General features: G+C 42.9%; 3 protein-coding genes across 3 annotated transcripts; 2 read left to right on the plus strand and 1 right to left on the minus strand.

Moving 5' to 3' along the window:
- Positions 1,319-9,062, plus strand: LOC8073506 (probable phospholipid-transporting ATPase 8). The gene is made up of 11 exons (XM_002444222.2): positions 1,319-1,900; positions 2,992-4,319; positions 4,405-4,515; positions 4,764-5,043; positions 5,456-5,544; positions 5,634-5,739; positions 5,998-6,204; positions 6,323-6,448; positions 7,145-7,243; positions 7,737-7,928; positions 8,066-9,062. Exons 1-11 carry the CDS (start codon positions 1,463-1,465, stop codon positions 8,573-8,575), a joined length of 3,486 nt encoding a protein of 1,161 aa, XP_002444267.1. The 5' UTR covers positions 1,319-1,462; the 3' UTR covers positions 8,576-9,062.
- On the plus strand, positions 15,414-19,619 carry LOC8070005 (phosphoglucan phosphatase LSF1, chloroplastic). The gene is made up of 10 exons (XM_002444223.2): positions 15,414-15,892; positions 16,007-16,110; positions 16,764-17,217; positions 17,363-17,434; positions 17,560-17,681; positions 18,088-18,303; positions 18,439-18,547; positions 18,680-18,792; positions 18,913-19,060; positions 19,257-19,619. The coding sequence occupies exons 1-10, from the start codon at positions 15,545-15,547 to the stop codon at positions 19,377-19,379; spliced, it is 1,809 nt and encodes a 602-aa protein (XP_002444268.1). The 5' UTR covers positions 15,414-15,544; the 3' UTR covers positions 19,380-19,619.
- LOC110436955 (2-methylene-furan-3-one reductase) lies at positions 19,459-21,338 on the minus strand. The gene is made up of 4 exons (XM_021464786.1): positions 20,758-21,338; positions 20,325-20,648; positions 20,023-20,182; positions 19,459-19,954 (listed from the first exon to the last, which is right to left on the minus strand). The coding sequence occupies exons 1-4, from the start codon at positions 21,208-21,210 to the stop codon at positions 19,689-19,691; spliced, it is 1,203 nt and encodes a 400-aa protein (XP_021320461.1). The 5' UTR covers positions 21,211-21,338; the 3' UTR covers positions 19,459-19,688.

Consider the following 22,441-nt stretch of genomic DNA (forward strand, 5'->3'; position numbering starts at 1 on the left):
AAGCCACCGGATGGTTTAGAAGAGAAAAGAGGTGTTTGTTTGGAGGGACTAAAGTTTAATAAGTATTGTAGCACATTTATAACTATAACAATTAGTGTCCAATCATGGACTAATTAGGCTTAAAAATTATTTCGCAAATTATTCTGTAGCTGTGTTTTTAACTTTGTAAATAGTCTCTATATTTAATACTTCATACATATATTCAAGTATTCGATATGATAGAAAAAATTATAAGAGGGAACCAAACATGGCCTAACACTATCAGATCACAAATTCTCGAGCTGCCCTCTCACGATCTAGACGTGTTAAAGATTTACCCATGCGTGATCTTTCGTTGTATTTAACAAATATTGTCTAATTATAGACTAACTAGGTTCTAAAGATTCATCTTGCAAATTAAAGGTAAACTGTGTAATTTAGGCCTTGTTTAGTTCCAAAATTTTTGTAAAATGCTTACTGTAGCACTTTCGTTTGTATTTGAAAAATATTATCCAATCATGAACTAACTAGGCTCAAAAGATTCGTGTCGCAAATTACAGGTAAACTGCGTAATTAGTTTTTGTTTTTATCTATATTTAATGCCCCATGCATGTGCCGCGAGATTCGATGTGACGAGGAACATCTCAAAAATTTTGTAAAATATTTTGGAAACTAAACAAAGGTCTACTCCATGCATGTGCCGCAAGATTCGATGTGACGCGAAATCTAAAAAATTTTACAAATTTTTTAAAACTAAACAAGGCCTTATTTAGTTTTCAAAATTTTTTATGATTTCTCATCACATTAAATCTTTGGACGCATGTATAGAGTATTAAATCTAGATAAAAAAATAACTAATTACACAAAATTTACTTATAATTTATTAGACGAATGTTTTGAGCCTAATTAGTCCATAATAAAATAATAATTATTAAATATAAACAAAAGTAATATAAGAACCAAACTCAAATTTTTTTACCAACTAAACCGGACCTTAAAGCTGATGGTGCCTTGAGTGTGTGGGGAGTTATTCTAGATTCAAAAGCCGGTTCCCGGTGTCGTCGTGACATCCTCATCATCAGAAATTGAAAGGCCGGCGCCCATCAACAAGGCCCCACATGGTCTCCCCTTTTCGAGGAAGCGAAAGAGCAAAGCAAACCGCCGGAGGAAAAAGCACAAGCGCGTCGCCACGTGGCTGGGACCACACCCCTGACCCCACCGCACACTCTATATCCCCAGTTCCGCACAGGCACACGGCCCCACCTGCCGGCCGCGTCTACCTCCTTCCGTCCGTTCTCCAGGCCGTGTCCAAACTCCAAAGCACCACTCCCACTCCCTCCGCCCACGCGCACGGCGCGCCCGTCCTGTGCACACATCACAACACCACACGCCGCGCTCGTCAGTTGTCACGCACCCCACGACGCCCACGCCCCAACCGTCCCTCCAAACCCAGATCCTCCCCCGCCTCGCCTCACCCACCACCATGCCCATGGACACAGACGAGCGCCCCCTCGTCGAGCTCGCCTCCGCCTCCGCCGGCGCCGCTGCGGCCGCCACTACTCCCACCGCCTCGACCTCCGCCTCCGCTCCCTTCCCGGCCCCTGCCACACCGGGGTTCTCCCGCGCGGTCCGCTGCAACGCGCCCGCTTCCTCGCTCCCGGGCACCGATGGCGGCGCGCAGCAGCCGGCGTACCCGGGGAACGCGATCTCGACGACCAAGTACACGCCCGCGAGCTTCGTGCCCAAGTCGCTCTTCGAGCAGTTCCGCCGCGCCGCCAACTGCTTCTTCCTCGTCGTCGCCTGCGTCTCCTTCAGCCCGCTCGCGCCCTACCGCGCCGTCTCCGTCCTGCTCCCGCTCGTCGTCGTCGTCAGCGCCGCCATGGCCAAGGAGGCCGTCGAGGACTGGCGCCGGAAGCAGCAGGTGAGCGCGCACTGCTCTGCTCTGCTCTGCTGTACCTCCACGGGTTCAGCAAAGGCATTGGGACTGGTGGATGCTGATGTCTCTCTCCCGCCGAGTTGGTTGGGTTGGTTGGCCTGACGGCATTGGGGTAGGCAAATGTTGTTCATTGGATTTGTTGCTTAATGCTCGGGGATAATGGGTGGTTTTGATCTGAAATGTGGCGCGTCACCTCGATAGTCAATACTAACAATTCTGTGCGCCTACAAGGCAGTTTTTAATAGTTGTAGTGCATCTCTGCTTCATTTTCTTTTACGAGACTCTCAAATGTACAGTGTCCAGATCCCAGGGGGTAGTTAGAGAGTTCAATGCCTTTTCAGTCACTCAAACGCACTGTCATTTGGCTGTAGGTAGGATGTCATAATGGCATGTTTGCCTGCCTGGGATTGTGGACGGCCGTACTTTGCCTGTGTTTGTGATCAGAAGGGATTGCATTAATTTCTAGGGAGCGAGATAACTTTATGTTTTGTGCACTTGTGCTTCCTACTCGCCTACTGTCTTAAAACATTTGTGCCATAACATAGTTGTTTACGGCCTTGTTTAGTTCACCCCGAAATCCAAAAAGTTTTCAAGATTCTCTGTCACATCGAATCTTGCGGTACATGCATGAAGCATTAAATATAGACGAAAACAAAAACTAATCACACAATTTGACTCAAAAACTAATCACACAATTTGACTGTAAATCACGAGACGAATCTTTTGACTCTAGTTAGTCTATGATTGGACAATATTTACCACAAACAAACGAAAATGCTACAGTTCCGAAAACTTTTCAGTTTTCGGAACTAAACAAGGCCTACATATCCAGGGTAGTTGTATCTCCTATCAAGCTGTGTTGATAAGGCTTCAGCAAATACTATGTTTCTTTTTTCTCTGGGATACCCACACAAACTTTTGTTTGATTAACATATATATGTTTAAGCTATATCTGCTGTGTTAATGAAGTTTGAACTGAAAACATATTGTGTGGAAGTAATTTCCCAGCCATATATACATGCTGTTTTGTTTAATATTTACTGAACTGAATTTGTTTTTGACCTTCTTTTACATAGGACATAGAAGTGAACAATAGGAAGGTTGAGGTGTTTGATGGGATCCAATCATTTCATGAGACGGAATGGAAGAAGCTTCGAGTTGGCGATATAGTTAAAGTTAAAAAGGATGAGTTCTTCCCTGCTGATCTTCTTTTCCTTTCGTCTAGCTCTGATGATGGATTATGCTATGTGGAGACAATGAATCTTGATGGTGAGACAAACTTGAAGCGGAAACAGGCATTAGAGGTGACTATGGGCTTGAATGATGACCAGGTTTTCCATAGTTTCAAGGCTTTCATTCGATGTGAGGATCCGAATGAGAAACTGTATTCTTTCTTAGGAACTCTGTACTACAATGGGCAACAATATTCTCTGTCTCCGGAACAGATCCTGCTAAGGGACTCAAAACTTCGTAATACAATGTGTATATATGGCACTGTAATATTTACGGGACATGATACAAAGGTGATGCAAAATGCAATGGAGCCACCGTCAAAGAGGAGTTCAGTTGAACGAAGGATGGATAAAATAATATATCTCCTTTTTGTGATTCTCTTTGCTATTGCAACGTTCGGGTCAGTTGTGTTTGGAATGAAAACAAAGCATGAGGTAAGTCCAGGAAACTATGCATGGTACCTCAGACCAGATCAAGCAAATATATTCTTTGATCCAAACAATGCATCATTTGCAGCCTTCTGCCATTTTCTCACAAGCCTGATGCTGTATGTGTGCTTGGTGCCTATTTCATTGTATATATCGATAGAAATTGTCAAGGTGTTACAGAGCACATTCATAAATCAAGACCAGAATATGTATTGTGCAGAGTCTGATAAACCTGCAAGAGCTCGCACTTCAAATTTGAATGAAGAACTTGGTCAAGTTCACACTATACTGTCTGACAAAACAGGGACATTAACATGCAATTCAATGGAGTTCTTGAAATGTTCTATTGCTGGTGTTGCTTATGGAAATATGGCTACAGAAGTGGTGACATGTTATGGAGAAATAGCTGAAACTACTGGCAGTTTTGGGCACAAGGACACTGCTGAATTCAAGAGATCAGTCAAGGGGTTTAATTTCACTGATAGTCGTTTGATGAATGGAAGATGGGCCAAAGAATGTTCAAGGGATGCTATAGAAATGTTTTTCCGAGTGTTAGCTGTTTGCCATACTGCAATTCCTGTGGCAGATAGAAATTCTGCTGGTATGCCTTATGAAGCTGAGTCTCCTGATGAAGGAGCTCTTGTTACAGCTGCAAGAGAGTTTGGTTTTGAATTTTATCATAGGACACAAACGACAATATCAGTGCATGAGTATGATCCTGTTGTTGGTGGAAAGGTGGATAGGTGCTTATCTTTTCCACTGTTCTTAGTGATTATTCTTCAAAAGTGTCAACATTGCCAACATCATGATGCCTACTTTTTATTTCAGAACATATAAACTACTCAACATCTTAGAGTTCAGCAGTGCTCGTAAGCGTATGTCTGTCATTGTGAGGACAGAAGAGGGTCGACTATTTCTCTTCTGCAAAGGAGCGGACAGGTTCAATAATTGTTTTTACATGTGATGAAAATCTTCTATGTTTAACACTGCATTTCCCGTTTATAAGTACATATCCATGTCATGATAGTGTCAGCCTTAAAGTTGTGCAGCATATTTGAACTATTGCAGCTATTCTAGAGTGGACCTTTCTTCAGAGTTGTGAATTTCACATGCTAATATTTAATATTTTCAACCTTCAAGTTCTGTTGACATAAGTATATCATTATCTTTTCATCTCTGTGCTTCAGTGTAATATTTGAAAGGCTCTCCAAGGATAATGGAACAGCTTGTCTGACCAAAACGAAGTGTCACATTGATGAGTATTCTGAGGCAGGTCTCCGGACCCTGGCACTTGCATATTGTGAACTTACTGAAGAACAATATGTTGTATGGAATCAGAAGTACTCGTCTGCCAAGAATTCTGTACATACTGATCACGATGCAGCTGTTGAGAAGGCATCAGAAGACATTGAGAAGGATTTGGTTCTCTTGGGTGCTACTGCTGTAGAGGATAGATTGCAAAATGGGGTGCGTTGACTTCTACTTAGTGCTTCTTATTTTCTTAAGATAAGAGTCTTCTATTTATGTGAAATTTTGAATAGACAAACTTCTTTTCTATTTTTGATTTGTTAACCATTCTTTTTTGAACATTAAATACATCAGGGGTGCCTCCATTGTAATTTGTTAACCATACTTAGTGAGCACCATACTCTATTCCTGTGCAAAATATATTTATTGGGTTATTGTTACATAATTTGCTTCTTGTTTAGATAGTTTGTCACATAGTATGTTTCTTCTTTAGGTAGTTTGTCACATAGTTTCACTTGTAATCTTGTTTTGATATTTATTGAGGAAAAATTACCACTTTTTATGTGTCAAAATGTAAACAAATGTTTAACTCATGGTCAAATCATTGCTTGTATCAACTCTATCCTTGCAGGTCCCTGAATGTATTTACAAACTTGCACAAGCTGGAATTAAGATCTGGATTTTAACTGGAGACAAGTTGGAGACAGCTGTGAACATAGGGTTAGTTCCATTCCATATGCTCTTATATATCTGAAAAACTGAGATCACAATACCTTAAAGTTTAATGTATGTTGGTGCTTGGTATCTAGTTACGCTTGTAACCTACTGAGGAAAGAGATGGAGGAAATTTTTATCACACTGGAGAACTCAGGTACAAATGCTTCAGAGGGTTCCAGTGGAGAAGGAAACAAAATGGTATGAAATCTAGAAATGAAGACACTTACTTTTTCTTACTTGCATGTATGTATAAATAATTGCAGAAAATTTACACCGTTTTGAAATGCTAGCGAAGTCCTAGACGTTTTTTTTTTCATGAAATGCACATAAATGTCAGTAAGTATCAATACTATTAGATCATCTAAGTAGTGTATAGGGCAAACGGATGGGCTGTATAAGTTGAGTTTATGCTATGTATACAATGATGTTTGTAACCTTTTGTATCTTATCACACAGGCCGCGTTTGAAGAAATTGATAGGAAATTACAAGATGCTAGAGGAAAGATTTCCCAAAAAGGAACTTCAACTTCATTTGCTCTTATCATTGATGGCAATGCTCTGACACATGCTCTCACGGGCCGCCTTAAGAACTCATTTCTAGATCTAGCAGTCAACTGTGCATCAGTTTTATGTTGTCGGGTTTCACCAAAACAAAAGGCACTGGTGAGTAACAAGATAATGCATCTGTTTGACTATTCCTTTAAGTTTATGCCGGCATTTAATTTATCCATAGTAGTGAACACTAGTTTGCAGCTTCTATAGCTACTGGGTACTGTTGCAGGTCACCAGGTTGATTAAAATTAGGACAAGTAAAACTACTTTAGCTATTGGCGATGGAGCAAATGATGTTGGTATGCTACAAGAGGCTGACATTGGGGTTGGAATAAGTGGTGCTGAAGGAATGCAGGTCTATAGTTTTGTGCACTACTTTCATTTTTGGATCTGTCACTTAACCTATTGTTATGAATCTTGCCTATGCTTTGATTCTTGAAATGGATGAAAATATCTACAATTGTAATTTATCAAGTTTTTATTTGCAATATTTAGCCAAATTACTTGCTTGGAAGTCAAGTTGGATGGAAGTTTTAGCTTACTCATGAAGTTTGTTCCGTACTGTATTTTAGGACAGAATGACTGATCATGTGATAGGACTTTGCAACTGATGATCAGTTGGTTAAATATATTGATGAGCCATTGACCTCGTGAAAAGAGCTTTTACCCAAGCTAGCTTCATCAATGTTTCAAAATGCACGGTGCGAGAGGCACGTGGTTAGGCTCTCCTAGCACCTGGGTGTTCCTAGGCAATTTTACTTTTTCTGTTTAGCTGGAGGAATGCCTCATTGAATAGAGAAAATATGGCATATTACAACGACAGTATTGGTATACTGCATGCATCCATGACTTTTATGATCATAATTTATCTTCCTCTCTCTCTCTCTCTCTAAGGTCTCACTTTAATACATAGATCAAGTTCTAAGCCACTCTAAGGTGCTACTGCTCTGCCTAGTACTACATTTTAGAACAGAAACATCATGCCTTTTTCTCTTTTGGTTTTTGTATATGCTTTATGTTATCTAACAACTGATGGTGCTTTGTATTCCAGGCTGTTATGGCAAGTGACTTTGCAATTGCACAGTTTCGTTTCTTAGAGCGATTACTTCTTGTGCATGGTCATTGGTGTTATCGTCGGATTGCAGCTATGGTAAAGCACTGCCCGCTCTGCTTCTTGAACTCTTCAGTGAACTAGTCCCTCCAGTCTCATTTTCTTCTCCTTTAGGGCATCAACATGGTTTCTGGGACTGAGATTTATTCACTTTTATCATTGTGTTGTCCTAGCGATATGTTTTATTCTATGGATATATAAGTACTCTTCGTACTGGATATACTAGTATGGTTTTAATGTTAAAAATCAAATACTTGTATCACCTAAACAATTTCCTTGCAATATGATCATGCCTCTTCATTTTTTTTCCTTGAACCTCCCGAAAGAATATTACATGTGTATCCAGCTAAGCTTATGTGCCATTTTGATACACCAGATATCAACCTTCCCTTGGCATGCAATATACCTAACTTTCCAATGCTTGTTTTGTCTTATTTAGCACTAAGTAACAAATTTTGGTGTTCTTATCGAGCTCTGTTAGTTTAGTTCTTGCATTGTATAACAGTCTGCATTTTGTTTGTGATATGGACAGATATGCTATTTTTTCTTCAAGAACATCACATTTGGCTTTACGCTTTTCTGGTTTGAGGCTCATGCTATGTTCTCAGCACAACCTGCGTACAATGATTGGTTCATTTCTTTCTATAACGTTGCCTTCACATCTCTTCCTGTCATCGCCCTCGGTGTTTTTGACAAGGATGTCTCTTCCCGTGTTTGTCTTGAGGTTTGTAACCTATCAGATTCATATGTAATGTTTGTGATATATATGTGAACTTTGGTCTTGGAGTCTGCTTGTAGCATTGCATTGGTTGATTTCTTTTTCTTTCTATAAATCACCTTTTGCTCCCTTGCATATCATAGGTCCCTTCATTACATCAAGATGGTGTTAATAATGTATTCTTCAGTTGGTCCCGAATACTCAGTTGGATGTTAAATGGGATGTGCTGTTCAATAATTATTTACTTTGGTTCCCTCAACGCTATTCTGGTTCAGGCTGTCCGACAGGATGGTCGTGTTGCTGGGTTTGACATCCTTGGGGTGACCATGTACAGTTGTGTAGTGTGGACTGTGAACTGCCAGCTTGCTCTCTACATCAGCTACTTCACCTGGATACAGCATTTTGTCATCTGGGGCAGCATACTGATCTGGTACACTTTCCTGGTCATCTATGGACTATTTTCCCCAGCAATATCGACCACTGCATATCATGTTTTTGTGGAAGCTTGTGCGCCTAGCCCTTTGTACTGGTTATCTATTCTAATGATTGTGGTGACCGCCTTGATCCCATTCTTTGTCTACAAAATATCGAGAACACTGTATTACCCACAGTATCATGATCAAGTTCAAAGGGCTAACTCAAAGAATTGGTAGTGCCAGTTGTATAAGATGCTACTGAATGAGGATATGTACAGTCAGTAATTTGGTTTAACATACCACATGGTTTGCTTTCTAGATCATGATGTCAGAGGTAGTGTATATAAAAAGTTGGCTGTTTAACAGATCTTGTATATACGGTTTATGCCCACAAAGTTACAGGTTCAGGTTATGGCAGTGTATCTGTGAAATATCAGAACACAATGGTGACTTCTCAGTCATGCGGAAGGAACTGCAAGCTGCAAATTGATTTTTTGGATCAATGACCCCACTAGAACACATTTTTCTTTTGTTGTGGATGGGGGTCATCATGGAAGCAGATTGCAATTAGGATTTATATAGAATGATGTATAGCACGTTGGTAACTGCAAATATTAGTTCCTTAATGTATGAGTATTGTTCTAGGAAAATTAGTGATCTTGTAGTATCAAACTGTCAAAACCAATGTTCTTGGAAGCATAGTTAATACCCTTTATTGCTCCAATGGTTTGTGGCTTGTATGTAGGCATCTCCAGTTCCATGCCATTTTCTTAGGACCATTCATTCCTTCTACCGCTCTTTTTTAGAACAATTACTTGTCCACAAGCCATTTTTCAGTGGAAGCATTGTTCAGTCCACATACGGATTTAGGCCTTGTTTAGTTACCACCCAAAAACTTTTCACCTCGTCTCATCGAATGTTTGGACACATGCATGGAGTATTAAATATAGATAAAAAAACTAATTATATAGTTTGCATGTGTTTTGCTAGATAATCTTTTAAGTCTGATTAGGCCATGATTAGACACTAATTGCTATAATAACAAATGTGCAACCGTACCTAAAACTTTTCTTTATTATGATTGTTCTAGAGTCCAAGTACTAGTCTGATATATTGGTTTGATCAAGCTTTCCTCCATTTGCTCAACTTTTGTCTTGCTATCTCCAAGAGGAGACCTATCAAGAGACCCAAACCCAAAATGTTCCATTACAATACCTATAGTCTCCAACAGAATACCTATATAGAAGACTCACTTTGGGTATTAGGAGAGGCATAACCTAAATATGAGTATCCTCTTCTCGAGACCCAAATATGAGTATCCTCTTCTCGAGACCCATTTGCAGGAAGAATTCTTTTTTGGGTCTTGTTAGAGAAGATTAAAAATAGGTATAGAACCTTTTGCTTGTAGTGCTACCCAAACTTTAAATAAGTCTTATTTTGGGTAAGGGTTGTTGGAGATAGTGTAAGCGGAGAAATTTGCATGCTTGGACAGACTTCTTTTTTTTCAAGGGCTACTGAAAGGATTGAATGTCTCAAAAGAGATGTATTAGTCTCTAAAATTTAAAACAGCAACCTTAGACTAATTAAAACTATTTCACTCTAGACTAATTAAAACTATTTCACTCCACTTGAATGGCTTATGGTAGTGTTAAACAAGAACATTTAGATGAGTCCTTAGGATCAACAAATTAAGTCATGCCCTTAGTAAAAATTGAATCTCTCTTTTCTTTCTTTCTTTCTTTTTTTTTCTTTTTTCTTTGCGAACAAGCAAAAAATTGAATCTAACCACTAGGGATCTCACTTGCACAAGATTGTCACCAAAGATACAAAGATCAACAAGAAAGTATAGTAAGTGTAAAAGGTTCTTATTTGGTTTTGGTAATTGAGTGATAACCTAGATGGACTAATATGTGTTTATGTGAGATATACAGAAGATTAGTCCACAGGTAAATATGTGACGAAAGAGCTCATTGCATATGAGACATGACATGGAGTCATGTGACCGAGGTGGAGAATATTAAGATGAGGCTTGGTTCGACAGACCAGTTGCAAGTATGAAGGGCAAGTCGAAGGCTTTGAAGTGAGGGACCGCGTGTGACGGTAAAGCTTGAGCAAGACTCGATGCCGATGGACTGATGCAAAGTGAGGTCAAGATCAATGAACCAATATGATCACATGATGATATGAAGTGGATCATATCATTTGTGATATTGTTGGTGCATGTGTTGCATCAACATCAGAGATGGAATAGAATGCGCAAGACAAAGCTATATCTGTAGGACATTTCATTTCACTAGTCATAGGTGTACAGAGAAGTTCGTGACTGGATTTAGGATAGATGGTTGTACTATCAAGAGGGGTAAACTTATTTGCATATTGGTCATCTAGTGTCACTTGAGCGATCTAACTTTGCATACGTGTTAGGATCGAGTGGCGTGGCAAGTTGAAAGGCTAACTCCTCTGGAAAAATTATTGTGAAAATACTAACACACATGCACATGGTGGTGTACACTTGGTGGTGTTTGCACATTTTTTGTAAAGAAGATGAAGCTTGAGAGCTAGTGAAGAGTGGAGACTCCCTGAGAAACACTGACTACACGCTAGTGCCGGGAGCACCGGACACTGGGGCTGTGTCTGATTAGTTCTATCCGGCGGCGCTCAGAGAGGGAGTGGTGTTCGGACCTCCTCGTAGTTCTACCCTCACCACGCCTCCTCGCAAATCTGCCCTTACCATGCCTCCACCTTGCAGGTCCACCGGAGCGCCACCGCCTGGGAGCCGCTAGGATGCGAGGAGAGCCTCGTGCCCCACCAAGAGAGCGAGAGGGAGGTCAGAGTGGAGAGAGAGGGAGCGGGTGGCTAGAGTGGAGAGCGTGGCCAGAGTGGAGAAAGAGAGGGAGAGGGAGGCCAGAGTGGAGAGGGAGATCGAGGGGGCAAGACTCGGTCTTGGAGTGGAGAGGGAGAGGGAGGCGTCAAGACAGGAAGAGAGGGAGAGGGCACTGTCTTGCAAAATCATTTATGTAGTATATGGTAAATCAGAGTATGCTTCTAGTATAATCAAAATCTATGTACACATGTAGTTGGAACAAAGAGGAGTTTAGTAGATGTTTGTTGATGGTATATAATGATTACTTTTAACCGTCAACTAAATGCATCAAGGACATCACCACTAGAAAACATAGGGACTCTAACTGACAATTTCCACGAGTTTTGGCGATTTCATGTTTTTTGTAGGATTATTCTAGAAAAGAGAAATTGGAGGATTTAATTGTAAGTTTACACAAAACTTAACCGCGACGGAAAATATCATTATCGGACTCAGGAAGAATCCAGAAGACACTAGAACGAAGCGGAGTAGCGGAGCCCACCTGGTCCACCAGCTTCTGGAGTATTCCTCCAACGCCTATGAGGATCAATCTTGGCCCTACTTGAAGTCGGTTTGATCCAACGGTCATCGTTTCCTCCACCGGGCTATAAATATGTGCCTGCACCCCCCACCTTAGAGGCATCTCCTTCATCTTCTTCATTAGCTACATCCAGAGCAAAAACTAAGGTTTCATCAAGTAGAGAAGTAGGGTCCCTCTAAATCTTCTAGTTCTAGTTCTCTAGTTGTTTAGTTGTATCTAGATTAGAGGGAGAGAGAAGAGGAGAGAGCCAAGGAGGAGCCGGGTCTGTCGGATCTTCTTCAACATTATATATTTGCAGCAACCAGTTCATCTTTGGTTAATCTCCAGGTACTTTAATTCTATAATTTCTAAGTTTTTATTTAATATCCATATTTACTTTTAAGTTATTTATTGGATTTTCGCTCGCATCGAGTACTCTAGTTCTTAGCGGCGCTAGAGTAGTAATTAATAGGTTAAGTGTGGTGCTTAGTCTTGATATTACCTGGATTTGCACCCAATCTAGCGTATTGTTGTGGTAGCCCTAGGATCGTGACAGTCCTGACGGCCAACGCATTCCACCACGTTCGGATTGGTGTTGTTGGACCGTAGTCAGAGCTTCCTAGCCCCTATCTCATCTCTTTTTGTGGTTAGTGTTCTGATGTCCCAAGATAAGTAACCTTAGAGTAAATTATGATTCCTAGATCAACCTATAGAACTCTTAGGAAAATTCCTCTCTACCCTACAAAATTATAAATATAGTTATCCTTGGGCGATCTAAATCTTAACTAGTACACTTCGCGTCCCCCGTGGAAAATCGATATCTTGGAATACTCCCGGGTGAAAGCTACATCAGTATCCGTACACTTGTGGATTTTTCTGTGTGTGTTTAAAATATCCAACAATGTTCATGCATATAATGTCCTAATGGGATATTGTACATTGATTGAGCCAAAATTTAGACTACATGTATTGTTTACCAAGATTTATACACCATATCTACAATTTATTTTTGTGACATGGATTAACACACAAGGTAGCTAATACTCCCTCCATTCATTTATCTCCATCATTTTAGCCTTCAGCGCAATGACCAAGAAACAAAGCAAAAAACACTCACTTTACATTTAATCTCCCAGGTTGAGCGCACATGAGGAGTCACATGCAAGAAACAACCAATAAACGGCAAAGAGGCAATAAATGCAGGTGAGTGGTAGCAAATGAGTAACAAGGGAGCAATAAATGTAGGCAACTTCCAAGCTAACATAAAGAAGATTTTTGAATAAAAAATTTTTGCTTAGATGAAGGAGATAAATGAATGGAGGAAGTAACTTGTGAATTTTAAGTTTGACCGTTGTCATACCTCTTCTTAAATATGATTGTTGCTATGCCAAGTTTATTATTTGTTTTTATAAAGCAACTTTATAACTTAGTGATTTCAATCAAAGAACAAAAAGTCAATAACTCAGTGAAGGTATTGATGTTGAACCACATAGGTTCAGGAGAAGGATTGATATTGAGCTAACATATGGTACACAAGTTGGGTAGACATATTTTGCTACACATATGGCAATAGCTTTTTATAGAGAGCTATTCTCTTTTGATCCTGCTTGCACACAAAAAACCTTACAAAAGAGTGTGCGAGGTACAATATGGGCAACAATCCATCTCGTGGTGGTGGTGGTGGTGGATGCCGACCTCCTCCACCGCGTACGGGCCCAACATTTTATGAGCATGATACGGACGAGATATCACCGATATCATATTTATTTTCATATTTCTGGTCGGATTCGGATTCGAATACGGATAATGTCAATCATGTCGGATAAGATACGATTGGATGTCGACATCATAAATATACGATTTAAATATTCGGATACGGATACGGTATCAGATGTTGAATATTTGGACTCGGATCTGAACAGATCTACACGAATTCGGTCTCGAATACGATCGGAAAATATCCGTACTGTTTTCATCCCTAGTCATTTGGTAATAGATTCAGCCCACCAAAACGCTTGGTAGGTGTCGGCGATACGAAGCCACACGTATGTAGTGATGAAACGCTGCATGATAGCCACGTGTTGGAGCACTCTTGGAGAACAAACAGAGATGGCTTCTCTAGACGCAAATTCTCTCAAGGGTATGGATTTAAATTTTAATAGGACTAGAGCATAAAATCTAATAGTCTACCCATTTGAAAATAATATAACTATTGCATTGAGTCAAAACAGTCTTAAGTTTGAACAAATAAGTATAACTAAGTATCAATGTTTGTGATGTCAAATATATCTATTTAGTGTGATAAATATTGAAATTTAATCAAATTTGGATAGTTTGATTAGGGATGAAATTAGAATTGTAATTTTTCAGGACCAAGATAAAGAAAGCAAAGTTTATACTAAAATACAAAAAAGCAAATTTATTTTAGGTTTATTCAAATTCATAGTAATAAGTTTATTCTAACATCTGTCACAATATTTTTCTTTTGTTTTTCCGCTTTGGCGATGGCGAGAACGAGAGGACAGAGGATGAGAGGAGAGAGCCCCGCAACGAGATCGTCTGCAGTCGCTGCAGCGACTGTAGTCTGCAGTCAGCGTGTCTTAGCCGTCCGATGTTGATCCAACTGCAGTCCCACTAGGGTCATCAGGCAGGCCAGTTTGAGAGGCCCATATATCAGCCCACAGCACCGCACAAGACATCAACTTCTTCTCTTTCGGTCTTTGCCTTCTGCTGTCGTCTCTGTCTCGGATGCTAGTATATATTTATGCTATTATGCTATCTAAATTTTTTTGCAAAATAGAAGCAGTAATACTTTCGTTTGTATTTGATAAATATTATCTAATCATAGACTAATTAGGCTTAAAAGATTTGTCTCACAAAATATAGGTAAACTATATAATTAGTTATTTCTTTTATCTATATTTAGTGCTCCATGTGCCGCAACATTTAATGTGATGGGAAATGTGAAAAATTTTGCAAAATATTTTGGAAACTAAACAAGGCCTAGGAGGATGTGTTGCAATTTGCAAATTTGTCTTCACAGATCACTCTCATTCACTTTTACGGTTTTGCTGATGTTGCAAACATTCATATAAATAAGGACACTTACAATGCAAGACTCTATCATAGAGTCCAAGACAATTAATTACATATTATTTATGGTATTTTGCTGAGGTGGCAGCATATTTATTGAAGAAAGAGGTAGAAAAATAAAACTCCAAGTCTTATTTAGACTCTATATCCACATTGTTCGAGATAATAAATAATTTTAGACTCTATGATAGAGTCTGTATTGTACTGTGAATGCCCTAACTCCAGCGCTAGCTGCAGTCTGCTCTTGCAGATAGTGACCATGCAATTATCGGTTTATCATACAAGAAAACAAAACACTGTCTTGAGATTTGTGAAACCAAATACTCCATCTACAACCATCCTCGTCGGCGTTCTTATTGGGCTGAGGTCCACCGCTAGCAGTTGTTTGAGGGCATGAGGGGTGTAGTCACCGTCTGATCCATTGGACTACAGAGGACAGTCAAGAGGAGCGACTGCAGAGGATCTCGTTCCCCGCACTGGAGCGCCACGTCAGACGTCACGCAAAGCGAACTGCACGGAGGCGTCAGGCGTGTTCCCCACTGCTCCCTCCCGACGCGCGCAAACTTCCAAACGGCTCCACTTGCTTTCAGTTTTGGTTCCGTTCCACACACTTCCCATCCCCGGACGCGGGACGCCCACTCCACTCCGCCTCTGATCCCGTGCCGAGTGTGTGCCGCCATTTCCCGTGCCGCCGCCCCGCCGCCGACGCGATCCCCATCACGCGCCGCCCATGGCGCCCCACCTACTCACCCCACCGGCCCTCGCCATTACGGGCGCCGCCGCCCCAGGCCGCCTCGGCGGCGCCGCATCGAAGGCGGACCCGCGGGCGCCCAGGCCACGCGCGCCGTCGCGCACCTTCTTCTGCTCCTCCCCCGGCACAGGGCGGCGCGGGATGATGATGATGAGGAGGAAGGGCTTGAGCGTCGCGGCGGCGGCGGCGGCGCAAGGAGCGGAACCGGGTGGGCCCGCGGGACCGATGCGGCTCAACGAGTACATGGTCGCTGTCGACCGGCCCCTCGGCGTCCGCTTCGCACTAGGTGTCGACGGACGCGTCTTCGTCCACTCCCTCAGGAAAGGGGTAAGCGGGGAACGAACAATGGGAAGGAAATCCTTCCCGGGCAGGCGGGGTGAAATTGGAAGTACCTTCGATTGGCGAGTGACTGACTGGCATAGTGACACACGGCTGCTGCAGGGGAACGCCGAGAAGTCCAGGATCATCATGGTCGGCGATACGCTCAAGAAGGCGGGCGGTGACGGCGAAGGCCTCGTCACCATCAAAGACCTAGGTGACACGGAGTACGGCACCAGTAATGTCGTTATGTTTCACTCGTCCAAAGACTAGCGTCTCTATGAAATTTAGTGAGCGATCCCGTCCCTGTCGTTTTCGGTCAGTGTGTCATATAAGATTGTTTATGATCGGAAGTGCCTCTGCTGGTTATGTTAGTGTTATTTTTGCCTCTTCTGTTTGAACTCTGAAATATTTTATACCGTCTTAAAATAGACTTGTAACTAATAATTTCTGGACTATGCGTTAAGCTTAGTAATTCAAGATGCTTATTCAATGGCAATGAAATGGTTCTTTGTTAGGGTAAATAGTTCATGGCACACAACAGTACTCCGATGCCCTGAACAAACAAGTTTCAGCTCTGTGCTTTCCCAGGCATTGAAGTGCACATATACTTAGGCCCTGTTTAGATTGAGAATGAAAATTTTTTGGGTGTCACATCGGATGTGTCAGAAGGATATCGGGAATGGTTTTTAGAAACTAATAAAAAAACAAATTACATAGCTCGTCAGGAAACTACAAGACAAATCTATTAAGTATAATTAATCTATCATTAGCACATGTGGATTACTGTAGCACTTAAGCTAATCATGGAGTAACTAGGCTTAAAAGATTCGTCTCATGGTTATGCTTCATTCATATGTCCTCTTTAACTTGTATCCAGGTCTGCGCTAAGGGATAAGTCTGGACCGTGCAGCCTTGTCCTTGAGAGACCATTTGCTCCTTTTCCAATCCATCAGTTGCATCAAAATGAAGATTACCACATTCTATTTAACAAAGGGCGGGCTGCTGTTGCCTCCTGGAATAGTGCTGTTTTGTCCACAAAGCTGAATGGATCTTCTACTGGGGATGGAAAATCTGGTTTTGCTGTATTCTCCCCAAGGTTGCTAAGTTCTCAAGGATGGGCTCTTCTGTCTAACGAGAAGGGTGGACTCAATCAGAGTAGCACTAACCTTGCCAATCGCATAAGCGAGATTGTTGGTTTGTATTCTGATGAAGACGATGCCAATGCTGAGTGGGCACATGGTAGCTTTCCTTTGGAGGAGTACATCAAAGCACTAGACCGTGCTAAAGGTGAACTGTACTATAATCATTCACTGGGTATGCAGTACAGCAAGGTACTGGAAGACTGCTTCTGTTAAATTTCTTAGACATATACATCCATAAAGGGTGTGTCAATACTATGTGTGCTTTCAAGAGCTCATGACTACTTATCAATATATACCAATAACCATGGCATTTGTTTTACATAAATATTCGCAGATAACAGAACAAATATTTGTTGGGTCATGTATTCAAACAGAGAAAGATGTGAAGATGTTATCAGAAACTATGGTATGTTCCTGACATAGCCACAGGCTTGTCTGATTGGTGCTTTTTGCTTAGATTTGTTGACTTGCATTTGTACTTCCATTTACCTTACAATCCAGTTAAGTTTCTGATACTTCAAAAGGCTTCAGGGTATTACTGCTGTTCTGAATTTCCAAAGTGAAAGTGAGCGCATTAACTGGGGAATCAATTCTGAGACAATCAACAGTTCTTGTCGTGAGAATAACATCTTGATGGTTAACTATCCTATACGGTATGCTGTAATTCCTCTATCTAGAAGATAAAGTTTAGAATGTTTGATTCTAGTTCTTCACTATAATTATATCGAACCAACTGTAGCTTTTAAATATCAGGGAATCATTATCCTGTGCCAAACAAGACTAGACTTTGTATAGGTTAGAACTGTTGTTTATTTGTAGAGCGATGTTGGTGATACTTTGGCAACTGTTGTACTTGATATTCAGAGTGTACTATTTGTTGTTGTGTGGATTAATGGTTTAAGCGCTTTATGTCTCATTAATCTGTTAAGCTTAGCTCATCCTGCTTCACCCTAGTAGTTATTTGAACAAAAAGGATCTCTATAAATTGTAGGTGAAATTTTTACTTGGTTTGCAGACATGATAGGCTTGCTAACCTTACTATTATCTGGATGTTTTCAGAGAGGTTGATTCCGTGGACCTAAGAAAGAAACTTCCTTTCTGTGTTGGACTTCTGTTGCGTCTTATCAGGAAGAACTACCGTATATATGTGACTTGTACCACTGGATATGATAGATCACCTGCATGCGTGATATCATACTTACACTGGGTTCAAGATACACCTCTCCATATTGCTCACAAGTTCATCACTGGTTTGCACTCTTGTAGACCTGACAGGTAATTATGTTTGAGCAACATTATATTAGTTGCTTTGTTTTATGCAATCAAAGAGGACCCTGTTTATTGTGATTGCTGCTGCAGTTGTTTTTATGCTTTTTGGTTTCTGAACTGAAAAATGGTTTAATTATGCAGAGCTGCAATTGTTTGGGCAACTTGGGATCTTATTGCTTTAGTTGAAAATGGAAGGCATGATGGTAGTCCCACACATTCAGTATGTTTCGTTTGGAATAGTGGTAGGGAGGTAAGTTCCTTTTATACAAAATGTTATGTATTTGGCATAAAAATATTTGTTCAAGTCAGTGTGAGACTTCATGGTATGATCTTGACAATCAATAACTCGAGTGGGCTAACGAGCACGTGACATTGGCTCCAGGGAGAGGATGTAGAGTTGGTTGGAGATTTTACAAGTAACTGGAAAGACAAAATAAGGTGCAACCACAAGGGTGGGTCAAGATATGAGGCTGAAGTTCGACTTCGACATGGAAAGTAAGTTGCCACTTGCTTGTTTTCGTGGCTGAGGAAAGCATCTGTCTATCCCATCATCTTCTGATCTCTTTGCTGCTGATGGTTATTGAGTTAACTGAAACTAACGCCATACTCATTTAGGTACTATTACAAGTTTATAGTTGGAGGGCAGTGGAGGCATTCGACTTCACTGCCTACAGAAACAGATGAACATGGGAATGTCAACAATGTGATCAGAGTAGGTGACATTGCTTGGATTCGTCCTGCTCCAAGCCAGCTACATATAAAAGTATGTCAATCCATTCCTTGAGTGCCTCGATTGAACTTCCCCCCTGTCTACATTGCAATTAAGGCATTCACATGTTTTCGCTGATGGAACCATATATGAGCTTTTTATATAAGTGCTAATGTGGAAACTTAGTAGAATCTGTAGCTTACTATAGCCAAAAATCATATTATAATAGGATCAGTATCTCTCATGGCAGGACCCAACTGTTGTTAAGGTCATAGAAAGGGCGCTAACTGAGGACGAGCGGTTTTCATTGGCGTTTGCAGCACGCCGCATGGCATTTGCAATCTGCCCAATCAGATTATCACCTAAGCAGTAGAAGTGTCATCCTTTTCCAAGCGGAACCAGGCGTCATCAAGGACCAGTAGTTTTCTTAGCTACAGAAAACTCATGTAATGTAGAAAAAAGAGGGGCCTTCTTATACTGTATTTATCCGTTCCCACACAACCTGGACTGGAACGTTGATAAGTGGCTCAGCAATGAGCACAATGTATGTACACCTCTTTGTATTGTAATTCTATGGACTGTATACCTGAAATAAAGTCCATTTCAGACTATATGACACTCTTGAGAATCTGAGGCCGGCTCGCAAATGGCCAGCGAACAAACTTTGCAGTCTACACAGCTCTCATGGGATTGGAGAGATGACTACTTTGCCGGTTGCTCTCCCGGTCTCAAGGTAGGAGAAGGCCTCCACGACCTGCGAGAAGGCGAACGGCCCCTCCGGGTCGATGAGCGGCTTCACCTTGCCTGACTCGAGGTACGGGTTGAGCTTCTCCAAGACGGCGCCGTTGGAGGTGACGACGAACCGGAACCCTGGAGGGCTGACGGCGCCGGTGAGGACCACCACGCTGCCGCCTTCCTTCACTACCTTGACAGCCTTGTCACCCTGGCCTGAAATGGAACAGTCACGTTATATCTTGTGGTGGCTGCTGGGCATGCATGCATTTGTCTTATCTTACCGACTGCGTCCAAGACGACGTCGTATTTGTCCGTCAGCTCTTCGAAGCTGTCCTTAGTGTAGTCGATGGCGACATCGACACCCAGGCTCTTGAGCAGCTCGATCTTCTTGGTGCTGGCCGTCGCTGCCACCTTTGACGCGCCGTACACATGCTTCGCTAGCTTCATTCCACGCACGTCAAGATCAAGAGCAGAGCAGCATTATAATTTATAATTATAATTGTGCGTGGCACAAGATTCAGTTCAGTCTTCAGTACGTACGTCCGTGCCCAACTTAACAATCGAGCTGGAATTCGAACAGTACCTGGATTGCAAGGGAGCCGACACCGCCGGCGCCACCGAGGACGAGGACGGACTTGCCGGCGGACAGTCCGGCCCTGTCCAGGCCCCCGTTGGCGGTCTGGACGGCGAGCGGCAGGCTGGCGGCCTGCGCGAAGTCGAGGACCTTGGGCTTGAGCGCCAGCAGCTTCTCCTCGACGGCGGTGTACTCCGCCAGCGAGCCGGACTGCTTGGGCCCGTCCAGCGGCTTCTCGCTGATCATGCCGTACACCTCGTCGCCTTCTTTCAGGTTCTTCACCTGGCTGCCCACCTTGACGACGACGCCGGCCATGTCGTACCCCGGCACGGTCTGCAGCAGCGCGCGCACACACACACACACAGAGCACCAGCAAGTTCAGCACTCCAGAAACAACAATTTGCAAGACGAGGACATATAGCTGATGATCGATCAGTCAGACCGGGAGAGGGGAGTCGGTGGCCTGGAACTTGCCGGCCCGGCGCTTGGCGTCGACGGGGTTGAGCGCGCCGGCGACGACCTTGACGAGCACCTGGTCGTCGGCCAGGGCCGGCACAGCCGCGGCCTCGTCGAGCTTGAGCACGCTGGCGTCCCCGTACGCGTCGTACACCCAGGCCTTCATCACCCCGGGCACCTCCGTCGTCGCCACCGCGGCCGTGGCCGGGGACGACGAGGACGAGGACGCCGCCACGCACCGCCCCGACCGACCAGCAGCCTCCGAAGCTGTTCTCCTAGTCCTAGCGGCGGCGTCGGCGGCGACGGCACCGCTGCCCCTCTGCGGCGCCGACGACGGGAAGACGAGCTTCACGGGAGCCTGATGAGGCGGCTGCGGCAGGAATAAGGACGACCTCGAGTAGGAAGTGGCCGGGATCGACGAAGAGAGGAACGCCTGCATTTTTTTTCGTCTCGGAGTCGGAGCAGGATGAACGTTTTGCTGGTGCTCTTGAGCGCCGCTGCCAGTGCCAGGTGCTGCTCTGTTTGTTGTTATCCGTTTGTGGCCGTCGGGAGTGGCGGGGAAGAAGCGCTCGGGGTGACCAAACTTGTGGCTTTGGATGGGCGGACGAGTTTGGATGGATCTGCCAGCGTCGATGGGGAAGTTCGATGGCTTGTCGTCTTCTCGATCCGATCCAAATTTCCCGGCTGCAGCCTTTTCCATGGGCCTGGCCTGGCTGTGTACGCACGAGACGCCCGTTCAGTTCACTCCAGATTGGCCCGGCCGCTCCACGTCGTCCGGGCATCGCGCTCACCGTTCGTGGACTGGGAAGTAAGAATGGGAACGAGCCAGCCTAGCCTTGGCTTTGGATCCGGCCCCATAGCTTCAAGGATAATTTTAGGAGAACCATAATCATTTCATTTTCACTTAAAGGACTATGGCCTAAGAGTAAGAGCAACTCTGCTGCAAGCGCTCGCAGCTCGCATGTGACGAGTCATGCCGCCCTCTTTGTCAGGCTAAGGATCACCCTCCATATGCCTCATCATTGGGCCATGTGGTGTGGCTGGTCCGGTTCACTTGAGCTTATCTGCCGAATCTGCCAGCCATTTAGGAGTAAAGAGACGGAGCTTAAATATGGAAATAAAGATCATGGTGATCAAACACTTGGTGGTTGACAAAGAGTAAAGTGATCAAGGTAAAGGTATAACCATAGGGTTTTGCTTTTGCCGGTCTAAGTTGAGTAGAGAAGTGATTGATCGGTTTTAGGAAAGATAGCCGACTATTAAGAGAGGAAATCACAGTCATCTCATAAATCAAGTGCTACTAGGTCTACATCTTGAGTATATGCATTAGGATCTAGTAGAGTGCTAACATAACTCCTTTGAAGAAATTGTTTATTAAAATGCTAACACACATACACATGGTGGTATATATTTGATTGTGTTAGCACATTTGCAAAGGAGGAAAAGTTTGAGAGGCAAGAGGGGTTTGGGATTCGACAGTTTCATGGAATGGAATGTCTATTTTCCATTGCACCGGAGAAAAGTTTCGGAGAAGTCACACGAGTGTTTCTCGCTGAGAAACACTCGTTGGACTCTAGGTCAGACAGCGTCGGACGCTGAGACCGCGTCCGACGAGTGTAGCGTAGTGAGGCACAATCTGTTTTGCACGTCGGAGCGTTCGATACTTGTGG

Source organism: Sorghum bicolor, chromosome 7 (assembly GCF_000003195.3).
Source record: "Sorghum bicolor cultivar BTx623 chromosome 7, Sorghum_bicolor_NCBIv3, whole genome shotgun sequence".
NCBI classification, from domain to species: domain Eukaryota; kingdom Viridiplantae; phylum Streptophyta; class Magnoliopsida; order Poales; family Poaceae; genus Sorghum; species Sorghum bicolor.